Source organism: Numenius arquata, chromosome 13, assembly GCF_964106895.1.
Source record: "Numenius arquata chromosome 13, bNumArq3.hap1.1, whole genome shotgun sequence".
Lineage (NCBI taxonomy): Eukaryota > Metazoa > Chordata > Aves > Charadriiformes > Scolopacidae > Numenius > Numenius arquata.
The window spans coordinates 20,727,275-20,744,694 of record NC_133588.1 but is presented as its reverse complement, the minus strand read 5'-3'; the positions used below and the strand labels follow the sequence as shown (position 1 = coordinate 20,744,694).

Genomic DNA, 17,420 nt, shown 5'->3' with positions numbered 1-17,420 from the left:
CTATTAATATAACTTGCCATTCTGTAGGGGTAATAAAGTTATTTTTATTCAGTTGCTCATGCAGGTCTTCATTCTCCTTCACCACCTCTTCAACTCGTGCTTTAAAATTCTTCATATCCTCCTGGAAAACAAAGGACTCCACATAACATTCTTTAGGGGTAAGGTTTTTTTTTTATTTTTACATCAACAAAAACTTACATAAATACACGTGCCTGGGTGCCTTCTACTTCTTCTGCTAATATCGTATTATCTCAGTACTCACTCAGCTTCAATTCAGGTGTGTCTACTTAACTTTTACATTGCTTTCAATCTAGTAATATTTGATTAAAAATACAAATATTTGAATCGTGCCACATTTTTGCCAAGTGTCATTTGAATTAAGCAAGTTGTAGATTCTTAAAATACGGATTTAAGAAACTGAATTCTGGAAATTACTAGATAATGCTATATATTTTCAGTATGCATGACATGAATTTGAATACGGTAGGATAATACAGTGAAATTACAGTAATGTAAAACCCTCAGTGTTTTCTGCTTATTTTACGGCTGAAGTTTTTGAGGGAAATAAATTATTTTGAAAAGCTATGGCAGTTCTGCTCTGAAGCAAATCACCATTTTTCAAAGATTCAGTGACAAAAAAGTACTTCTAAAGAGCAGAAAGAGTATACCCATTCCTTAAATAACTATAAATAAATATTCTTCTACCACAAAATCCACAGGCCTGTAACTGGAAGAGCAGCTATACAGGGCACTCCATCCCATTATGAATGACAATAGTAAATCCTTTCTACCACCCACTGTTTATGGTTTACTCTATTCAGACAGCACAATTCTTGTACATCTCAGTGTAGTGCCTGCTTCTACATCTCAACAGGCTGGCAAAACCAAGTAAGCCAAGTAGGATAAGACCGCACAATAACTATGCATGTTAAACAAAGTCACTTTTCATTTTAGGTGGAAAACAGCTTTGACAAATCCCTTTAAAAAATTTCAGTAATTTATTTCTGCTTTAGTATAGAAGTATATTTTCTTTAAATGACAACTTGCCTCATGTTCAAGATGTAAATCTTCATTTTCTCTTATTCTATCTTCATATGCCAACAGAAGAGGTGACAAATACTTCATATCCAACTTTAAAAAAATTTAAAAAAATCAATCCGTATAAATCAATTACAAACTATAATGTCAATATTTTTTACTACTTTTCTTGCTATATAGCTAGTTTTAAAAGCTATTAAGGGTTTTTGAATATGCCTTGCAGACAAAAGTGCAGGATTTGTACAAGCACGCAGACCATCATATGCAAAATGATGCTGCAGAAGCACTTAATACCACTTTAGAGGCAAGCTTTGGCAAGGGCAAGGCTGGATGCGATACTTGCACACTTCACTAAAAAGCAGCTATTAATTATCAGTATATGTAACACAGCAGAATGTGGATGCAAATGAATACAAAGCCAAACTGAAACACTATAGTGAATACAGTTAATAATAATAAAATTTAGTCCAGATTCATTAGTAAATGGGAAAGCATTTTTTACACTCTCAAACCTGCATCTTTAAAACTAAATACATACGTATGTGACTCTTGGATATTGTAACTAGAAAGACAGAGCAGAAGGAGGACTTTCCTATTTCTGTATAGTTCTGAATAACAGTGAGAAAGGAAAATTTAAAATCTGATCAGCATTTCAAGGAGAAATGGTTCCCCATGTTACAAATGCATTCAATTTCACAGACTATTTGCCTTCTCCTTGCCAGAACTTCATAGGCAACTAGTGGACCCATGACTATTCCTACCATCAGAATCATTGAAATAAACTTTTCTTTTTGTATCATCTTTAAAATAATCACAACAGGAGATTAACAGTTAAGAGGATTAACAATTAAGCAACAGACCTTGAAGCTTCTCCTTTAACAAAACCACATGCTAGACAATACTAAGTGAAGATGGTATTTATGATTCTCAGGGTAACAGTACTTCTACTTCATTTGCATTCAGTAGTTCAAAGTTGGTGATTATATGCAGTCTGTAACTTACTGTAAATTCAGCTGGAGCTGCCCACATTCATTGCGAAGTTCTGCACTTCATCTTTTTATGCAACAAACATAAATATTTATAATATTCTACTAGTATGTGATAGTTTAGCAGAGTAACTAAATAATACTCTGAATATTTTGGTTCCAGTAAAGAAATTCTACTACTTAACTTAGAAAGCAATGAATAGATAAGTGAAAATACTCTTACTTACCAGCCATGGGGGTGGTGGTCCTTTCATGGGTAAACTTTTCAGTTTTGAATGCTAAAGTAGATTTTTAAAAAGATACTGAAATTATTTCCTGCTTTTTGAAGCACCAACCACTGTCCACTGCATTCACAGCTATTACCTCGAACAAGCTTATGTTTCTGACTCTGTGTGTTGCAGATTTAACACACATTCAGCAAAGTTAACAAAACTGGAAGGTCATTCTCTTACTAATACAGGAGAAAGTCTAACTTTAAGAAGTTAGACTTAACTATAAATGTTTATTTTAAATTTAACACAAAGCCTATGCCATTTGTAGACTTTGTGGCAAATTCAGAGAAAATAGTCTTAAAAACTCAAAGATTAATGAAAGGACAATGGGAATGGGACACTTCAGTACAAACTGCCTTTATAACCCAGATTCTCACCTCTTCCCGGGACAATGGCCTGAATTTAGTTTGATAGCGACTTAATTCTACATTTAAACGATGGACCGTCATTTTCAAAGCATCGTTTTCATCTACCAGTTCTTGTGCTTGTTGTCTGAGGGAAAGTAATTCTGTAGCCTCCTCTACTAAAACAAATATCCAACAAGAAAGTTCAATCAAAATTAAAGAAGTGATCACAATAATTTGTTAATTGTAAGGAAAAAAAAAAAAAATCTCAATAAAGTAGCATCATAAGAGAACTTCTCTCAAAATACTGTAATGGAATAATCCCACGAAGAATTACTAACAAAAAACCATTAAATTTCAAACAAGCAAATAATTTTTTTTCATGACCATGTAAATATTGCTTGGCAAAATTTCTACAAATGTAGAAAATACTGCTCAGAAATTACTCCTGCATAGATACTTGCTCAAATCAATGGAAACCTACTGCTGCAGGAATAGGTTGTAAGAAATTAGAAAAATAAAACAAGTTAACTACAGAATAGTTCATGTGTTTCTCCCACCTTCTCTATATGATTTCTGAGTAGCTTCTTTAAGTCTCCTGTTTTCTTGTTCTAGTCTCTTCAGCTTTAATTGCTGTTCTTCCATTTGCTGCTTTGTTCTCTCAAATTGTTGGACCATAGCCTGGTATGCCTTGGTCAGAGACCAGTTTTCTTGTTTCAGTTCTTTGAACTTTTCTTTAGTCTTATTTTCCCGTGCTTGCCTTGCCCGAATAGACACATCTGCAATGCCACAGTACGATGTATTTAAATGGTATTCAGACTTGAATACAAGTTTCAGTAAATGATAATCCTTTTTTTTCCTGATATTAGCATTATGTATGAGTGATATTTTGTAAGATATAAATGAGCTCAAGGCTCCCAAAAGATAAGGCCAGAGAGAATGAAAAAAAGTGGATGTGTAAAGAGAGCTATATAGTGGGGAGGCTGCAAGTTCCCATCTTTGCTCTCCGCCACTGAAAACGTTCCTTCCTTAAAGGGCAAAGAAAACGTGGGCAGACCTCCCTCTGCCAAGCATGGGTGATGAGAGAGGTGAGGCAGAAATACAGGCTTTGCTTGCTACAGTGGGTGTGCACCGCAGGGACTCAGCAGTCCTCTTGCCCCCTTCTCATTTTAATCAGCTATGTAGTGAAAGCTTTACCCTCCTTCCCACTGAACAGGCTTCAATGATCTGTTACTGAATAGAAGTTACTTAACAGTCCTTACAAAAGTAAAATTTTACATCATCTGCAAAATCGTGTGTATATTGTTGCATCGGTAATAGTGGATCACACTGTCACGTTTTTCTTTTCAACTGTACGGGCTAAGCAGCTTCCTGATTAAAATGAAGGCTGAGATTTTACACTTACACTCAGACTTTTAAGAGCCAGCGTAATCTAACAGCATACAGGAGTGAACAAAACTTAAACACTTCCCCCCCCACCTTGTCCCCCAATTAGGATTAGAGAATAGAAGCAGGAAAATGGACTTTTGTATACATATGCATATTGTTAAAGTGAATATTTGTAGTAAAGTTATAGAAAAATCAGAAGTACCTGGGGATGGCGGAGGCTTTTCATGTATCAGATTTTCAGCTAATGATTTTTCTTCCTAGCAGAGAAATAAAAAATAAGACAATCTGCTTTAACAGTTATCCTTTCTGAAGTACTCTGAACAGCATCACTGATGGAGAACTTAAAAACCAGAACTTTTGAAACAGTTTATTTTATATAAAAAATTGACAATATGCGACTTGTCATTTACCCGTCTTAACATCATTTTGTCACTTATTGCTGCTATCAGTCACTTGTCGACACATGAAACTTAGTATTTTCTTTAGTTGTCAGAGATGTACAGTTCTCAAAACAATTTTATGGCTGACATAGAAGTTACATAAACATAAAGCTTCTTGACCAAACAGGATGGATATTGCTCCCACTTGTTAGTTAAAATATGACTTCAGAATAGTCAATTATGATATGAACTGTCAGTCTCTAACTGGGAATCAGCAAATAAATTAAAATGTAAAATTCTCCTTTTGCTGGTCAGAAAAAAAAAAAAAGTATCTATTTCTACATTTTCAGAAGGTTCTTTCATCAGGAAGGAACTATAGGCCAAATTTATATTAATGTATTTACTTGAGGTGAACATAATTGATATACAAACTTTCCCCATGCTGCTTTTATGAAACAGCAGTGAAGTTCTGTAAGGATATGATGCCATGTAATTTAACATACCAAGACACTGATGACTACATGAGTCAAAACTCAAGAACAGTTTCTAAAGAAAATATATGTGGTCAAGAACTCGAAGAAAAAAAAGTGATGTTAAAAATGGAAGAACTGACCATTTTTGTAGATAATATTCCAGCAAGTTGATCTGAGAAACAAAACTCTTGGGGATTCTTTTTAAGCTTATGAAAGCAGTCACATGGGCCTAGCTGGAAAACTAGACAGAAATCTGGTAGAAGCCAGGCTCATAATTTGAAAATTCTCAGTAAAAGCTATCTCTTGCTATAACATGGCACTCCCTCTTTCTTTCTTTCTTTCCCATGAGGAACAACAGAAGATATATTTTTAAAAAAATATAAATAAACCCCAACTTTTGTATGGCCTAGTTACCTATATAGTTGTATCTTTCAAAAGGAATGATTAGCCATTCTTGTACTCCAAAGGAAAAAGATTCCCTAATGGCACCAAATTAGTTTTCTTTTATGTGACTGTAAACTATCCGCTCTTTATAAACCCTTTTGTTCCCCAAAATGCATCACAAATTCACCTTCATATAAGTCTTACCTTTAAATTCAAGCCAAGATGTTGGTCTTCTGTTAAAGAAGAACAGATCTTTCAGTCAATTAAAAACAAAAGTATTTATAAGTCCATAAATTATAAAGGTTCATATGGATATGTATGTACACATATTATATACTGCAAATAAATTCAAGAAAGTCCTCCAAAGACCACAAATTAGATCACTAACTTTTAATTCCTTCTGTCATGGTGTATCAGGATACTAATGTGAGGCCTTACTTTACCTCACTATTGAAGAAATGAAGTTCTATTGTTGTCTTTCACTATTCTTTTAGAGCTTATCTAAAGGACAAACGAAGTATTTTCACTGATTTTACTGGGCTTGAATCCTGTTGCATCTCTGAACAAGGCAAGTGCAAATCTGACAGCTTTCAAGATCCAAATCTGACAGCTTTCAAGATCTGCAGCACTTACTATGTAGAAGGACGATTAGAAATGGTTTATATATCCTATTATTTTCAGTTTAATCCATCCACTTCCCAAATGGTTTTATCAAAGCAACCCATTCTTTCTGGATATTGCTCTCTATAAAGCTTTTCAAATAACTCCACTGAAATAATATTGAAACAACATTGGGATCCAACACGAATAAAACTTAGAAAGACAATGATTTTTCAAAACGGACTCAGTTCTGCTTTCTCTTTCCCATTCAGTAGCTACTAGAGTGCTGCCATCCTCTGTAAAAACTGCATTGTGCAGCTCTGGAAGAAATTCTGAGTTCCTGTTTTCCTGATTTTAAAATAATGGACTAGATATTTATACAATAAAGCTCCTCTGCAGGTAGATTGGTCTTGCTCTCGTCATATTTTTTTCTCCACAATATTCTACTGTTACAAGAAAATAGCTGAATGACAGGTCCACTTATAAACCAAATGTCCCTCATCTAATGAAATTACTTATTGCAAAAAAAAATTATTTGTGAAGCTTAACAGTTCAGGGCTTAGGGTGATAACCTGAGACTGATGATCATGTTCAGCTCTCTATTCTGTCAGAACCTTCTGTACACCTTCCTGATGTACAATTTTAAGGCCCAGACCTTAAAAAACAGCAAGAATGAAACAACTTCTGTAGAAAAGGATAAACAATTCCAGTATTTTATTACAGTATCATGGCATTTGATGATTTAAAAAAAAAAAAAAAGTTCTAACTGCTGATTTCCAGACATGACTTTTTTTTTTTTTAAGTCTGAGAAAAATGACTGATTAAAAGTGTTTTCTTCTGTCTCTTAGGTTTTTAACATTGGTAGTTTCTACTTTTTTCCATTTTTTGAACACAGTAACACTCCAGTAGTTTCCAGAGTATAAACAGGATTGATTCTGGCCCATATCTCAACAGAAACATAGCAGAGAATGACTATACTAGACAAGACAAAGAGTTCACAGAACTTCTCCCTCATCTTTTTACACTGTCTGATAGTGGATGTTTAGGAGTTTTGGTTATGCAGTGAATACAGACCAATCTTCCCTCCTTATGCAGATTTTTAATTTTCTTAGCTACTAGAAATGGCTAAGGATTTAGTAGCATTTCTTCCATTACCCTTTAAAAAAAAAAAGGAATATACCGTTATCATATAGTATTAAATTTATTTTATTCAAAAATTATTTTTCCCCATGGTGTTAAAAGGTATGGTATTTTGACTAAAATAAATTTATTTACCTTCTATTTGCATGTCTGACTCATGGACCACCACCTGAAACTCTGTTTCATGAGAAGGCATCTCTTTCTTGTCAGCTTTAGTACCAGGAAATGCTGAAAACTCTCCCTATGTGAAAACAAGACAAGCCTATCTAAATCATGATAACATTATTAAAATAGCCCACGTGTCTTGATATCTGTATGAAACCTTCAGTGTACCAATGCCCCAGTCACATTTGGAACGGTACTCCAATATTTTAAGATAATAAATGATAAGACTGGGTTTTTCGTTTTAGGGCTCTGTGTAACTAAAATCTAAACCTTACAGTGATCAGCAGGAGGTAGGAAGCTATGGTAGTCAGTTAGTTCATGGGGTCAATATCTTCTGTCACCGTATTCAGTCACAAGAATCTGTCAAATTAGCCTACATTTGCTCGTTCTGTGTTGTATCAAAACTTGCTCTTAATACAAGATCAACCATTTATTTGGCTGATCCATTGGTTTATTTGGTTGAATCATTTATTTACTGTATCACAGCACTAAGGGATTAATGAATAATTTTTAACATTGTCTCTGCTGTTTTGCCCCTGTTGATTACATACCACGTCCCACATATTCCACTCGTTGCCTTTCTTTTCTTTTCATCCCCTCCTCTTACTATTATCTCTTCACCTAGGGGTGTTTCTGATGTTTTTCATACATAGCATTTTATTGCCTCTTTATTACTCAGTTACTTTTTCCTGTTTGTTAAATTTTTGTATCATTTTGGACAGAGATGCAAACAACTTTAAAATGTGCCTTAGGAGTATTAACCTGCTCGTTGCTGGTTAAGACAATCCAAACCTGTAACGCAGAAAAATCCACTGGTCTTCAAGACAACAAGGCAATTTATTTTGTTTGATTCTGAATCTCCCTGTCTCTACACAGGTCTCTATTCATTAGCACAATATTAAATCAGTAACTAAGCTTTCACCACTTGTAAAAGTAAAGTTCCTCGTGCTTTTGACAAATAATCTACTATATGAGTATCACGCTCAACATAAAATATTGGATATTTTACAAGACTAAATTATGCACAGTAATTATACACAACACCAATAAGTGTTTTCCCAATAAGGAAAAGCTCCTAATAATCACAGATATGGAATCTGTGAGGATCAAGAAACAAACCTAACTCGTGTAGGAGTAAATGAAACACAAAAAGAAGCATATGAAATAAAAAACAAATAAATGTCTGAAGAGTAAGAAAAGAATGAAAAGCCTTAGAAATATTTAATATTTGCATTAATATATTAAAACACAGTAAAAGGAATTAATGCATTTTAAAATTCTACCTTTTTATTTTTGCAGGGAACAGCATAAATAGCATTGGTGCTAAAGCTTTCTCCCCTTTTCTCGTTACTCTGACAGCTGGACTCTGCCTCTTTATCAGCATCTGAAAGATAGGTATCCATGTCCTCATCCTCACAATAATTGCCTGACATTTCCAGGGACTGTACAGGAGATCTGTCACTACCATCAAGTTTCCAGTTGGGCCTGCAAGTAGAAAGCAGTTTAAAGCCTGTTTCAGTGTTGCTTACTCTTCAAAAAAAAACCCAACCACTAGTAAAGTAGAACCATCAGTCTTAGAATATACACAAGTCCAAACAGCTGACACTAACAGACATCCGAGTTTCTGTTCCCTGCAAACAAGGAATCTAGCCTATGTCTGTGCTTTAAAATAGACGATTAACAGCAGAGCTGTATTTTCTTTTCTATCTTAAAGAAAATGCCAAATTACAGACAGAAGGTTACTAATTCTACCAAAAGAAGAGTCTGAAATAATTATTTAGTGGAAAGGAAATAATTCAGATCATCAGTGACGACCTGTTTGTATAAATGATCGTCATTTGGCAGAAATAATACACGTTTTTACTTGTGACTGCCATACAATCCAAATCTCCCTCTCTGAAGATTGTATGGATGACATCACTTTATGAGAAATGGAGCGAGGATTGTAGACACTTCAGACACAATTTATGATGTAGTGAGAAAAAAAAAAAAAGTGGCTGTGACACCAGGAATTGAATTAGTTTGCTGTATCTCTTTGGTAAAATTATATCATCAACAGATTCTATTTCTAATATTAGATATCAAAACAGAAAGTATACACTACCCCATTCTGAGCTCTGTGACTGTGGCATATGGTTCAAAGCATTCTTGTTCCACATAGGTGGAATCACTTTCTGAAAGTGATCGCTGCCGAGGCTGAGGAATAGCAACAGTGCGCCCCGTTAGTGTTGTTGCAAGGATAGCTGCTGCTAAAGCAGATCTGGAAGAAAACAGAATAAAGCAATGAAACTATACTGATGTCTTCTCTGTGCTCTACATTTTAAATTTCTTTCCATTGCAAAATGCCTTCGCTATTTAAGCAAAGCAAAATATTCACGGTTAACAAGCATAAACACCACTGAAAGTGCTAAGGGACTGGTTATAAACTATTAACTCCCAAAGTAAAACAGAAAACTAGGCAAGCTATCGTAACACAGCTATCTAAGAGTGAAGTACAATACCTATCTGTTTTCCCAGATCACATGCATGAAAATCATGAAATATACTGAGTTACGTTCCCAAAATTGGCATTGATAGTTTACAGTACTTATCGTTCACTTTAGCCTTAACACTACTACCTGGTGTTGTGTTGAAAAAGTGTTCCATGTTCTGCTATTTTGTCTCCTAGTTTCCATTATTCCCTACTCTGAACCTTTTACTGATGACTCCGAAGCTGTTAATAAATGCTTGCACATTGCAAACTAGGGCAAGCGTTAAGTAGACAGAAGTGCCTATTTGCGCCTATAGAGTATAGCGAAGGGTAAGATGAAGAGGAAAAAACAAGTAGGAACAAAGATTAAAGGAGAGAAATAGTGAGGACTTCAACAGGAATGACAACATCTGGAGGTCAAAAAGGAACAAGAAATGAACTAGGATTACATAAGGAATGTTAGACACTAGAAAGACCACACAAAACAACAGAGAATTGAACTAAACATACAGAAAACAAAAAAACTGCAAGAAACTACGAATGAAAATAAATTTGTATTTTCTCTTTATGTAACTTGCCTATATTGCTAATTCAAATCCAATCCGACATGGTTTTACATGCCATTTTTTTAAGTCTCTGCTTTTTTTAATATGCAATAAAACGGCATGTTAGTAACATTTTTCTAATGCTTTTCTAACGAGTTAAAATTTCCTGACTTACAGTGCAAATACTGCTAAGTCCTACACTCTACTGTAACAGCCAAACTAAAAATGGCCCTAACTTCAATAATCCATTTGTCTTTAATTGGTTCAGATTTATAATAAGTTACATATTCATAATGATCAGTGTGCTAATTATTTAGCATGCTTAGGAGTGCGAGAAAAATAGGTATCTAAGGGAACTGCCCCAATTAAAAATATATTCCATTTATGAAAAGGTTTCTGTAAATACTGCAGCGGCAACATGCTTTTCTAGTATGCTATTGTAGTTGACGAAGCAAAAAAAACAAAACCAAAACAAACTCAAAACCTACCTGGGTCTTTCTGGAGAAGGGTTTGGACTACGAGGGGGAGGGGTGCGGGGAACTGCAGGTTTAGGAGCTATGGTAGCAGCAGGGACCAGGCCATGAGCTATATGTTTCTAAACAATTTAAAATAAAATTAGTTGACAATGACTTTAAGGATCACAGTGAAAAAACACTGAATTGAGCATGCATAAAAACTAATAATATATTAAAAAAATTAAGAACAATTACATGCAGTTCATGTAAACAGAAGACTTGAAATGGTTCCAAGTTTAACTTTTTAACATGTATGAACAGCTACTAATGAAGGTTAGAAATGTAATTTACATGAGACCCATGAATGTAGGTTTTCCGCCCATTGTATCACAATCTACAAAAACAGAATTTTAATTTACTCAATTTGTTTGGGGTTTTTTCTACATATATACAAGAAAAACTGAGCACTAGAAATTAACTTTTTGAAAATATTTTAACTCTGTTTCAGAGTAACAGTATTAGTCCCTTTCTTGTAGAAAGAGTCTGTCAGTCAGAAGTAATCCTCAATCACAGCAGTATGAGATGGAAGAAAAAACTATCACTAAACAATTCTTGCAGTCAAAGGTTCAACCTGAATAAAAAAAATAAAAACCAAAAAACATCCTAATGCGTTTTTATCAGTAAATCCCACTTTTTTTTTTAAAGGATAACATTAAATACCAGCTCAGAAAAACTGGGACCAGAGTTCCCTACGAAGAGTACTTTGAATGGAATCACATAATGGTTGAAGTTGGAAGAGAGCTCTGGAGATTGTCTAGTCCAAGTCCCTACTCAAAGCAGGGTGAACTACTGAGGGCTGTGTGGGATCCTGTCCGGTTGGGTTTTTAGTATCTCCAAATGGGGAGACTCCACAGCCTTCCTGGGCAATCTGTTCCAGTGTTGGACCACACTCATGGTATTATTTTTTTTAATTATTATGTTTAATTTCCTGTGTTTTAATTTTCTGCTTGAATTTGTGCCCATTGCCTCTTGTCCTCTCTCAGGCATCAGAAAATATTATGTCCTAATAAAACCCATCACCTTCAGACAAATATTACTTTTTTATGGAGTAAAACAGGCCCAGTTTCTGCTATTACTCCTACAGAGAATTTTTTATGCAATTATTCTTCAATTGTCTTCTCCAACAGGAGAATGCAAGGTGAACTGGAAAGCATTTCTGTCTTTACAGGAAGCTGCATCAAATAACTAAATCGTGCATGACAAAGACTGCCTTTTTACTTGGTTTTATCTTGCAAATGCACTGCTCCCTAATCCTGGAAGTCTGGCACGCACCATTTGTCTACTAAGGGCTGTTGACTGTAAGTGTCTTACTATGATTACCAGGGAATACAGCTGAGGTAAAAGGATGCTGTCATCCACAGTACTAGTACGACAACAACAAAAAAAATCAATACTTTATTTTCATTCTAATATTTAAAAAACTGAAATTACTTCACGTACGTTAAAAGACAATTCCCGGCACTATTGCTGAAACCCTACAACCATTGGCTGCTCTAAACTTTCGCTATGAACTTGTACAAGTTCATTTTGCGGCACTGATGGTGTGCTTCCAGGATCACCTCAGCAAGCGCGGGAGGCGAGCGAGCTGCAGCCCCGCCGCCAGCCTGAGGCCTCCCTGGAGGGGACAGGTGCCAGGAACACCTCCCCGCCAAAGCACCAGCACCCGGCCTCCGGAATCCTTCTTTCCTTTGCTTGGACTTTACTTCTCTCCCCATTTTTCACCTCAGTCAAACCGCCCCAGCGATCACCCGCGGGGCGCAGCCGCCTTCCCGGGGGACCTCCGCCCGTCCCGCCGAGCGCGGCCCTGCGCCTCCCTCGCTGCCCCTGCCTCACGGGGACGGCGGCCCGCCCCAGACTGGGCGATACTCACGAAGGAGCCCTTCCGGCCTCTCCTAAAACTAAACGCCATCGGGAGCGGGCAGGGGACGAGGCCGCCACCACCTCCCAGCTACTTTCTCCTCACTTCGGACGCTTGCCCCGTCGCGACCCGCCTGGTAACAAGCGCGCTGCGGATTTGCTGCGGGTCTGCGCTCCTCCAATCAGCGCGCGCCTTACTCCCCCCTCCTCCCGCCTCAGCAACCTACCAGAGGCGAGGCCCACCCCGCCCCGCCCCGCCATCTCATTGGCTCATGGAGGTAGAGCGCTCGCTTCGTATTTGTGGCTGCCGCCGTCAGTCAGGCGTGCGCTCCGAGGCGGGCTGTTTGGCGGGAGGTCCTGAGGCGGCCTCTCCCCCACCCCCGGCCGGTCTCCGCCGCGGCCCGGGAAGGTCGGAGCACCGGGGACGGAGCTCGGCCTCTTCCGGGCAGGCCAGTGGTGGGCTGACGGCTGCCTTCAAGGCTGTCCTCTTGCTGCTCTCGGAGCGGGCCCCCGGTGACGGCTCGCTCTGGGCCTGGGCTGCAGGGTGTGGCTCGGGGTGGTGGTGGTTGCGGTTGCGGTGGGACCGGCTCGTCTTTGGTTCTTCTCCTTAAATCGTGCTTTAGCCTCAAAGTCTCCCGTTCCCCACTAAATTAAGTTTGGAACAGGTTTATAAAATGTGTTAATATTTCTTCCACGTTTCTTTCTAAGGCGTAACTGCTACTGAAGTAGACGTTTAAAAGAGGTCTGATGACAACGAAAGCAAACTTTCCTGTGACAGCAGGATCTATAGTTGTCCCTTATGGGCATGTGATTGGAAATGAGAAGTGGAGAGGGTCAGAGATAGCCCAAAGGCTACAAGGTAAGCACAAACAAATTGGAAGAGGAGAAATGATTCAAGCAAAGCGTTCCCCGCTATCACCCAGTATTGTTAAGATTGGCTGTTAAGATGCTTTACTCTGTGCCTGGCTGGTCCCATTTTGTGGTACAGCCTATGTTAGGCTGAAAATTCCTGTTTGTTTATCATGTATCTACGTGATTAGATTAGTCATATTTGCATAGTTGTGGAGCACTGTAGAGAAGAAGCAGAAGTATCTGCTTGGGAACCACAGCAGCGAGGCTACTGGGAATATACACCTGCACTGAAGTGCCTTGAATTGGCATGGATACTGGGACTGTGCTATCATCTGTTGGTACAGCAAACTCATTTCAGAATAGCACGTGATGTTTTTGTTCAAGTTCAGAGTTTACCGAGAAGCACTTTCAAATGTGTTGTTTGAAAGTACTATTAATTGGCATTAGTAAAGGTGTAACTTTGGATCGCTTGTACCAGTTTTGCTTAAAGAGAAGAAATATGATGTTAATTGTCAAGTCTCTAGGATTATTGACACATTAGGAAGGTGGTGCTATGAAGGAATTATTAGTTCGTGGGTTTTTTAATTACTGTATTGATTTTTTTTGCTTTTACAATCTCACCTTAAGGAAAAATTAGACTTATTTTTGAAGATGGCTTGGGACTTGTGGATTTTCATCTTTCAAACAGAACTTGCATTTTATATATTTCTGAAGCAGACTTGGTTGCAGGGGATGAATTCAAACGAAGATTGGTTCGGTTTAGAAATGTAAGTACTACATAAAGAGAAAAGTTTTCACTTGGTATTTGGCCGTTCTATGCTTCTGAAAACATTCTTCTTTTTTAAATTCTAGTGGAGCTAAACTTTTGTGACAATTTCCACCTGAAAACTGAAAAAAATTATGCACCCATGTAATAATGCTGTATTAAACCTCGGCACTGTTGCTGCAGCTGCTGTTCTTCCTCTGATTTGCGTTCAGGCAGCTCATACTTGTCTGAAGTTTGCTCTCTGTTGCACTGCATCGGCTTGTCATTAACAAGGTCTTTTCTTCTGTTTTCCTTTCAATACAGGCCAGCAGTCTTGGGGGAATTGTAATTGTAGAGAAAACCCAAATAAGCGATCAGTACTTCTTAGCTGTGCAAAAGCTTGTTGTGCTGGAACTTGGAATGGTGTTGCTTCCTGTGGCAAATCAAGGAGAAGCTTCTCAACTTATTACTCAGCTAGTAAGTTTTGTGTGATAGTGGACAAACATTTATTAAAATGTGAAACATGAGGAGAATTACTTGTTTTCCCACAATCTTTACTCATTTCAGAAAGAATACCTAGGATCTTAAAGGAACACAACATAATTTATTGTTTGAATGTAAGAAATAAATATCCTGCAACAGTAATAGTGTAGTATAGTTCAGCAGAAAGAGGGATCGTTTGGGAACAAACTTAAAAAGTTGAAGAATATGATACTGGATTTTTTTTAATGTGCTCTTGCACTGAGATGCCACTGGATAGCATTAGGCAATCCTCACTTTAAGTTCTCTGTCAAAACCGACTTGAGATTTTGCTTTGTCTCAGGCCGGGGAAACCATGTTCTTAACATTGTTGCTGTTTTACTTTATCCTTTCTCTGATTGCATCAAAGACATGACAAAATCCTTGTTTTAATTCATGACTGGTAGTAAGCAACTGTTGGTTTCCTAGTGAGATTTTGTGGATCTGCACCAAAACCCTTTATAAGTGTGCACACTTAAGGAGGGAGCTCGTTTTTAAAACTTTCTAGTGATTGCACTGAACTCTTCAGAGAGGAGACTGCTTTAAAAACCAACAGCAGAGCTCCAGCAGAGGGCACTCGGTGTCACTTGTGGTTTTCTTTTGCTTCAGGTCCGTGAGCAAAGTAAGGATCTCAACAGTAACCCCTTTCTTCGTAAGCAGTGTTCTCAGCTGGCAGAGCCATCCTTGTTTCGGACGGTGCAACAAATTCCAGGAGTTGGGAAAACAAAAGCTCTGCTTTTACTGCAACAGTTTGGAAGCATCCACCGGCTTTGTAATGCATCTGTCAAAGAGCTTGAGCTAGTAGTTGGACAAACGCTAGCACAACAAATACACAATTTTTTATGTTCCTGACTGTGCATGCGTAGTGCTCTTTTGGAAACCAAAGACTTTTTGTTTGTTTGTGTCTTGTGAATGATAAAAAATTGTTTTTAATAATCACATATTATGGCAATTTCTATAATCCCAGTAACAACTGGAAGGTGTTGATTAATTGTCTAGATACTGCTCTGCTGCTGCTTCTTTACAGCTGGTCTGCTCATGTAGCTTGAGCTGTGAAAATTACCTTGGAGAGAGAGCTGTAAAGTGTTTTGCATTGGTCTTGCATAAAAAAAATAGGAGAAAGCTGCCTTCTTTCAGCATCCACAGAAAAAATTGGAAAAGCTATTTGCTTGCTCGCTATTGTCTTCCAGAAATAAACACTTTGTTAAGATGTGGGTGGTCTTATCTTCTCAGCAACTGGAAATGTGAGTTACAGTGCTTTAAAGTGAATATATGTTGCTTTATAGTAATAGCTTTGATTTATAACTTTTTGGAGTTCATTTGGAAAGTCCTACTGGAGTACTTTGACTTTACACTAACTTATTTCTCCAGTTCCTTTTTCAGTTCACAGTGCGTTATCAAATTTATTCCCTTGTGTCTGTAATATCCAAAAATCTTGGTTAATTCATGTTGTGCTTTTGAATATAGGTTGGGATAATTACAAGAAGTTACAATATGTTTTGATGTACTAATTATCAATTATAAAGTATTCTAATATCAGTTACAACATACGCTACAAAGAAAATCAGATGGGAATTTTTAATGAAAATTCATAATTCTTTTATTCCAGTATTTCATTTTTTCAGTTATTGATAAAAAGGATTGGTTTTCCTGACATCTTGCAATTTATTTTAAATTGTATTCTTATCCTATTTACTAAGGGTAAAATTGCCTTTTGCCTCATGTACCCATTAGGGAGGTGTGTGAAAAGCTTCTTTCATACTGCTTGGGTAGTTGAGCAGGATTTTCAACTCTCTTTTGTAAACGAAAGCGAAGTGAATAATAGAACCTTGGCACTTCTGTAACCAGTCCCATCCACCAGCTGGTGTGGACAGCAGATAGACCTGCTATTTATATCAATTTCTTGCTTGGGATGAAAATACACTTACAATTTGGGCATAAATATTTAATTTACTGAATAATAAACATTAGCATTTCCAGAACTTCAGAACAGGATACTATTTACCTAGGGAATCCTTAAGCTTCTTTATAAATCTGTTTGTTTAGATTTTGTTCCCTCTCTGTCAGACTTTGTCATTTCGCTATAGAGACTGGATTTCAGATCTAAAGGTGTGTGGCTATTGTAAACATCTTTTTACTACTTCAAATGGCCACCTGCTCAGTGTATTAAAGTTCAATTAAAGTAGTAACAATTAGTGCTACTGGAGTTATAGGCAGACCAACTACTCTATTGCAAACCTTTGTTTTTAGGGCTTTATATAGCCCCATACATCTTAGTGCAGAGAAAAAAAAGTGTTACAAATATTCCTATGGTCTAAACAAGAATGTAACTTGCTGTGAAATTAACGTTTGCCTTAAGTTAGCTGTTGGTGCCTACTCAGCTTAGAATGAGTTTTTAGTTAGCTGACAGAAAATAGTGTGTATTTGTATGGCACCTGAGAAGCCCAAATTTTGACTTGAATTGAGGGGGTATGTGGTTAAATTAAAAAAAAAAAAAAAAAAAAACCAAACACCTCACCTCAACCTTTCCTCAAGGACTAGTGAGGGTGCTGATGGGAATGGAAAGGCAGTTAATCATGCAGGTAAGTGGGAAGATATTTGCAGGAAGGCTATCATAGTGGACTAAGAGAAATTAAGAGCTGGAAAGGTGATTCATGTGGCTTTGCTGAAGATGTCATTAGCTGGATAGTAATTTTAGCCATACATACAAACAAATTAAAATCTCCTCTGTATTGAATATTGTATG

The 17,420-nt window shown here is 37.2% G+C and overlaps 2 protein-coding genes across 4 annotated transcripts in view; one reads left to right on the top strand and one right to left on the bottom strand.

The window, feature by feature from the left end:
• The window catches only part of CEP89 (centrosomal protein 89), a 31,770-nt gene extending 18,978 nt beyond the window's left edge, over positions 1-12,792 (bottom strand). The window contains exons 1-12 of one of the 3 annotated variants that reach the window (XM_074157909.1): positions 12,572-12,792; positions 10,675-10,781; positions 9,276-9,431; positions 8,455-8,656; positions 7,142-7,247; positions 5,471-5,499; positions 4,232-4,286; positions 3,201-3,419; positions 2,674-2,816; positions 2,252-2,302; positions 1,048-1,131; positions 14-121 (exon numbers count right to left, since the gene is read on the bottom strand). In XM_074157909.1, the coding sequence (XP_074014010.1) occupies positions 14-121; positions 1,048-1,131; positions 2,252-2,302; positions 2,674-2,816; positions 3,201-3,419; positions 4,232-4,286; positions 5,471-5,499; positions 7,142-7,247; positions 8,455-8,656; positions 9,276-9,431; positions 10,675-10,781; positions 12,572-12,610 (1,299 nt within the window). In that variant the 5' untranslated portion in view covers positions 12,611-12,792. Of the gene's footprint in view, positions 1-13; positions 122-1,047; positions 1,132-2,251; positions 2,303-2,673; positions 2,820-3,200; positions 3,420-4,231; positions 4,287-5,470; positions 5,500-7,141; positions 7,248-8,454; positions 8,657-9,275; positions 9,432-10,674; positions 10,782-12,571 lie in introns of all 3 variants that reach the window. The other 2 variants (XM_074157907.1, XM_074157908.1) reach the window with 2 other exon arrangements.
• Positions 12,793-12,881: 89 nt separating this feature from the next.
• Positions 12,882-15,880, top strand: FAAP24 (FA core complex associated protein 24). The gene is made up of 5 exons (XM_074157890.1): positions 12,882-12,967; positions 13,267-13,417; positions 14,038-14,177; positions 14,480-14,632; positions 15,284-15,880. Exons 2-5 carry the CDS (start codon positions 13,306-13,308, stop codon positions 15,524-15,526), a joined length of 648 nt encoding a protein of 215 aa, XP_074013991.1. The 5' UTR covers positions 12,882-12,967; positions 13,267-13,305; the 3' UTR covers positions 15,527-15,880.
• The last annotated feature ends 1,540 nt before the right edge of the window (positions 15,881-17,420 follow it).

Excerpts from the sequence above, each read along its gene's own strand:
- FAAP24 (XM_074157890.1), top strand. The coding sequence starts at position 13,306 with ATGACAACGAAAGCAAACTTTCCTGTGACAGCAGGATCTATAGTTGTC. Across the intron at positions 13,418-14,037 it reads GATAGCCCAAAGGCTACAAG|GAAAAATTAGACTTATTTTT; the intron begins GTAAGCACAAAC and ends TCTCACCTTAAG. Across the intron at positions 14,178-14,479 it reads GATTGGTTCGGTTTAGAAAT|GCCAGCAGTCTTGGGGGAAT; the intron begins GTAAGTACTACA and ends CTTTCAATACAG.